Below are 5,181 nucleotides of genomic sequence, written 5' to 3'. Positions count from 1 at the left end.
ATATTAAAAAATGTAACTAAATATCATTTAATTTAGGAAAACTGAGTAATATTTTAAAGCTAGTTTGTTTTATTTATGTCATTTGTCTTTATAAATTTAAATTTAAAATTCGAAACATTAAAATATTTTTATCTTATTCTTATAAGATTATATAAGACTAAATCTCTATAATGGTCCTCCGGATTCAGCTCGTGTACTAATTTAGTCCTTAAGATTCTAATTGCACTGTTTATATCCTCCAGGTTGCATTCTAAACTATATAACGGTCTTTTACTAGAATTTTGGTGTGACTCAGTGACAGCTTTACTTATGTGGCACAGTCACTGCCACGTAGGACCTCATTGTGGACGGATGACGTGGATAGTTCTTTGAAATTTCCTAATTTAGTTCATGTCCTCTTTTTAAACCCTAAAACTTCGTCTGCCTCCCCTCAATATGATTCTCTCAATCAACATCTCCTTCTTCATCTCTTGTCTACACTAATAGCCGTCCCAATCAGAGAAATTGGGAGTCACGTTGCAGAAAGTTCGAACCGGTCATTGTTGACGGAGAACTGAACAAGAAGCACAACGCAAAGCAGGCATGGGCAGATTTCGGATTGGTGCGGTTGTGGTTGTCGCCTGGTGCTTAGGTGGTCAGCGACGGAGACACACTCTAACAAGTCCTTTTTTGGTTGTCCCAACTATAATGTGAGTGAAGGTAACTAATTTGTAATCCAATGCCTTGATTTTTTGCTGTGACATTAATTTATGGAGGGATGTTTGCATACAAGTGGAAAAAAATTGTATGATTTATTCGTCTGGACAGATTATGTGCAATAGGAGCTGCCTGAAAAAGTTGTTCCAGAAAATGATGTTGGTGAAAAAACAATGAACTTTGCATGGCGGGTGGACAAGATGGAAGCAGACATTAGAAATCTGAAATTCATTACTCAAGTTCTTGGGTTTGGGTTGTTGGTAGTTGTCGTTTTTATAGCAATGGTGCTATTAAAGGGCTGAGAACATGGCAATGTCTTGGTGTTAAGTTTTATTTCTTCCGTGGGTGCTTAAATTCAGGAATCGGTACAAACTTCAGAAAATTTGTAGAAGGGGTTGGCGGTGGTGATCTTTTTCTAGTAGGTAATTTTGCAGGTCTTGTGGCTGGTTCAACATTTAGTTCAGTGAACTACACAAAACACAAACAACAAATGAAAATCCAAACTCATCATCCACTAAACCTTTTTTAGAGTTATTAGTGAAGAATTAATAAAAAAGTATATTAAAGAATTAATGTTAAACTTTTTGAGAATCGTCTAGTTCAAAACAACTTGGTTGTGACAGTTCAATCTCTGAAGCTTGACCAATAGGAGCAAAATTGGTTGCAGTCAGAATATTGTTTGTAACAGTAGCAGTAGCTGTACCAGTAGCAGTTGCAGTGACCTGGGTAGTAGCTTTCTTAGGGTCTTTAGCAGCCTTTGCAGCTGCAGCAGCGTAGCTGTTGGAACATATCAACAAGTAAAACCCTAACAACATATGGATTTCAACAAATTCTGAATGCATCGTGTAAGAGTAACTTAAACAATTGCCTGTCCGAAGAATGAAAAATGATCCAAAAAATTGAAAAAATAAATGACCTTCAAGCTAGATTAAAAGGTTTCTCAATCTTTGCTTCATTGGCTTCCCACAGACCTTCCACCAAATTCAGTGCAACAATGGAAATTTAGTCGATTATATAATATTAAAGTTAGAAATTTGAATTTAATTTAAAAAGAAAAAACGGTTTTAACGGCATTTCAAATTTAAATTTAAATCCCTGCGCGCGATCCCGTTATTTTTTATATAAAGGAGAGTAACACACTCATTTAACCCTACTAAAAACTCTGGAGACCAGAGCATTCTGAATTTAGCATTGCGAGATATGGCTGGAGTTGATCAATGGGCAAGCATACATCAAGATTTGTTGAACCAAATTACAAAGCGGTTCTATTCATACGAAGAATACCTTCAATTTCGATTCGTTTGCAAGCAATGGAACTTCAATCTTCCACAGAACCCCAGTGGCAACAAAGTTCCGTGGCTGCTATTGCCTATTGATACTGCTGCTGCTAAAAGATCTTCCAAAAAACCTAAGATACACGAAGGTACCATTTCAAAATTAACTGAGAGACGAACCCGTATCCTTGAAGAGGAGGAGATTTACTATCTTACAATGCCAGAGCTGCAAAACAACAAAATTTGTGGATCTTGTCATGGATGGTTAATAATCGTATTAATATACGAAGGCACCATACAAATGTTAAATCCATTTACAAAGGTTTGCGTCGATCTTCCTCCAATTTCAACTCTTCCCAATGTAATTGATATTCATGGTGACAAATGCACTCTTAATTTTGAGGATAGGGTTGACACTCTAGATACGATTTCAATGCATAAAATGAATGTTGTTTGGAAGGTTATTACGAATTCAGCACCTAACAATGATCGTTACAATGATTTTATGGCCGTGATCATATATGGACGTGGTATAAAATTGGCCTTTTACAAGCCCAATAACCCGAGATGGATCAAGTTTCCAACAAATCATAGGTCTATTGTAGATGTCATATTTTTTCAAGAGAAGATATATGCAGTGGGCTATGACTTCCAGATATATGAATTTGATACAAAGGAAAAATTAGAGCCAGTGAGAAGAATTTATGAAGGGACACCTCGTCATGGCTATGAGCCCTTAATTTTCCATTATAAATATTTGATTGGTTGTGATGATGGAAGATTATGAGAAAGTATAGGGAGCCAATGAGCTAAGCGTACAATGTGTACAATGAAGGTTTAGAAAGTATTAGAGATATGATTATTAGTGTTACATTGTACTGTCAGGTTACGCTTTTGGGATGAGTGGTTTCAGGATATGGTATTAGAGTTCCAGATTTGGAAGGTCAAGAGTTCGAACCTTGGTGAATCCAAAATTAATTTTTTATAACATGAGATGTTTATTATCCCTGGTATCCGGATGGTTATTCTGCATAGTATAGGTGATGTTCATTTTATTCATTTCTTACTCAGATTTTCGGAAAAAGAAAAATAAATAAGATGATGGTTAAACAATATATTTTAGTTTTAGGAAATCATATACAAACATTATCTAAAAATATAAGATCAAGGTCATAGTTAAAAGCTATGAAGCACGGATACTTCGCTGAGTTGTTGTGTCCGCATGTCGGACACATTTCGGACACGACACTCACTGACACTCGTCCGACACGCATGTCTGCTGTGTCCAACCGTGTCTTAATAAAAAATAAAAAATTCTTTTCCAGACACACCTAAACACACTGTTACGGCCATGGGTTCTCGCGGGTCAACCCGACCCGAGCTCCACCGGCCCGACTACACGCCTCTCAACCGACCCGGACACGCGTCCCGTATGGCTCTCTCGCAGCTATGGGACAGCGTCCTTGGGAATATGGGTCTGCCCTTCAGAGGGGCCCAATACTGACATGTATATAAGGAGAAGACTGACTCTTCTCCCAAGGTACGTCACGTCCCTACACCACCTTCATTCTGCCTGCACGTATTCTGACAAGAGCGTCGGAGTGTCTTTGCAGGTGGCACCCCCCTCACACGAAGTGCTCGGGACCTCGCGCCCTCGGACTAGAAGACCGTGACCAGACGAGCCCCTTCCTTCACCCCTGATCCTGACCTGAACCGTCTGGTAACCGATCCACCGAACATTAGCGCCGTCTGTGGGGACTCTCGTCCATGGACTATTAACGACTATTAGTCAAATCTATTAAATTATTTAACGACTTTCAACTATTAACTTTATATAAAATTAACTACATTTAAGTTTCTATCATAATAAGACGGTGTGCATTCTTTTATTCTGAGTATAATTCTCTGCTAATGCTAGGTTACTTCTTGAAAAATGGAGGAGTAACTAATGTCTTGGAGCCAATTCAGCCAAACATATTAAGAGGAAAAACAAAACTCACACTATTTGATGTAATAAAGATATTAAAGAAAGAATTGAAAGATATAGAGGTAAACGTGTCGGAATTTTCAATGGCTCTTTTTGTATACAAATCCAGACATGATCCCTTCAAATATTCTCCTCCTCTTACACACAAAATATATTATAGTACCTGAACAGAGATATTAAATCTAAAATAATTCAATCAAAATTGTTTCTCTATTCTACCTATCTTTCACATTATTAGCGACAAATTTTTTCGACGAAATAGGTTACTAATATGAAAAATACTACGTGTTTTTTAAAATTTAATTTTTGGTCTATTTTTTAAAGATTTATTATTATTTAATTAATTCAAATATTTACTTTTATATTTTAATTGTTCAAAACATTAAAAAAGTTATTTTTTTTCTTCTAAAAATTTAATAAAAAATAATATTTAAAATTGCACTGAACTAATATATACTATTGTTAGCGACGAATAATATCCGACAATAGAAGTGGTATTCCTAAGTGTCACGAATATATCTAAAATTCGTTGCTAATTAATTATAGGTGGAATGCAACATTTTGTTTCAGCCAATTAGCAACTTCTATAAAATCCCCCATTAAATTTTCGATCACTAGAATTTGAAAAAAGAAAGTCGCACACTAATTTTTCCATGCTAATTAGGTTAAATCCTTGCAAAAGTTCATTACTAATGTGAAAGATTTCAATAGCAACAACAAGTATTTAGGATGAATTAAATTTAAATCGAATTCTACATATACTTTTCTAACTTTATTTAGTCTCATCCGATTCAATTCAAATCAAAACATATTTTATAAATATCATTAATTTATTCAACTTATTAATTATGCTTTTTAGAAAGTAAATAACACGCTTACTAGATAAAGTAAAAAAAAAAATACGAAAATGTTTGGGAGACACGAATTTTTAGCCTAAAACTTCATTTATATCACTTGCATACATTATTATACATAATATATATACATATAACATATACCTTACACGCATATACAACCTTAATTTTCATTAATTGGATGAATATATATCAATATGATAATTGCCTTGAAGACTACTGGATCAATATCATTTAATTAGTATTAATAATATTTTATTTTTCTTTAAAAACTATCATACATTTATTTCTATATTGGGTATATAATTTACATTAACAGTAATAAAATCATATCCATATTTATTGTATATGTTGATTTTATTTTATAGTA

General features: G+C 34.6%; 1 protein-coding gene across 1 annotated transcript; it reads left to right on the top strand.

The window, feature by feature from the left end:
• Positions 1,813–2,757, top strand: LOC107641561 (putative F-box protein At4g22660). The gene has a single exon (XM_016345047.2). It carries the CDS (start codon positions 1,897–1,899, stop codon positions 2,755–2,757), a length of 861 nt encoding a protein of 286 aa, XP_016200533.1. The 5' UTR covers positions 1,813–1,896.

The sequence above is a fragment of the Arachis ipaensis genome, chromosome B05 (genome assembly GCF_000816755.2).
Source record: "Arachis ipaensis cultivar K30076 chromosome B05, Araip1.1, whole genome shotgun sequence".
NCBI classification, from domain to species: domain Eukaryota; kingdom Viridiplantae; phylum Streptophyta; class Magnoliopsida; order Fabales; family Fabaceae; genus Arachis; species Arachis ipaensis.
This window is presented reverse-complemented; position numbering and strand designations above follow the sequence as displayed.

Bases quoted from the DNA above. Each gene is read 5' to 3' on its own strand.
- LOC107641561 (XM_016345047.2), top strand. From the start codon at position 1,897: ATGGCTGGAGTTGATCAATGGGCAAGCATACATCAAGATTTGTTGAAC.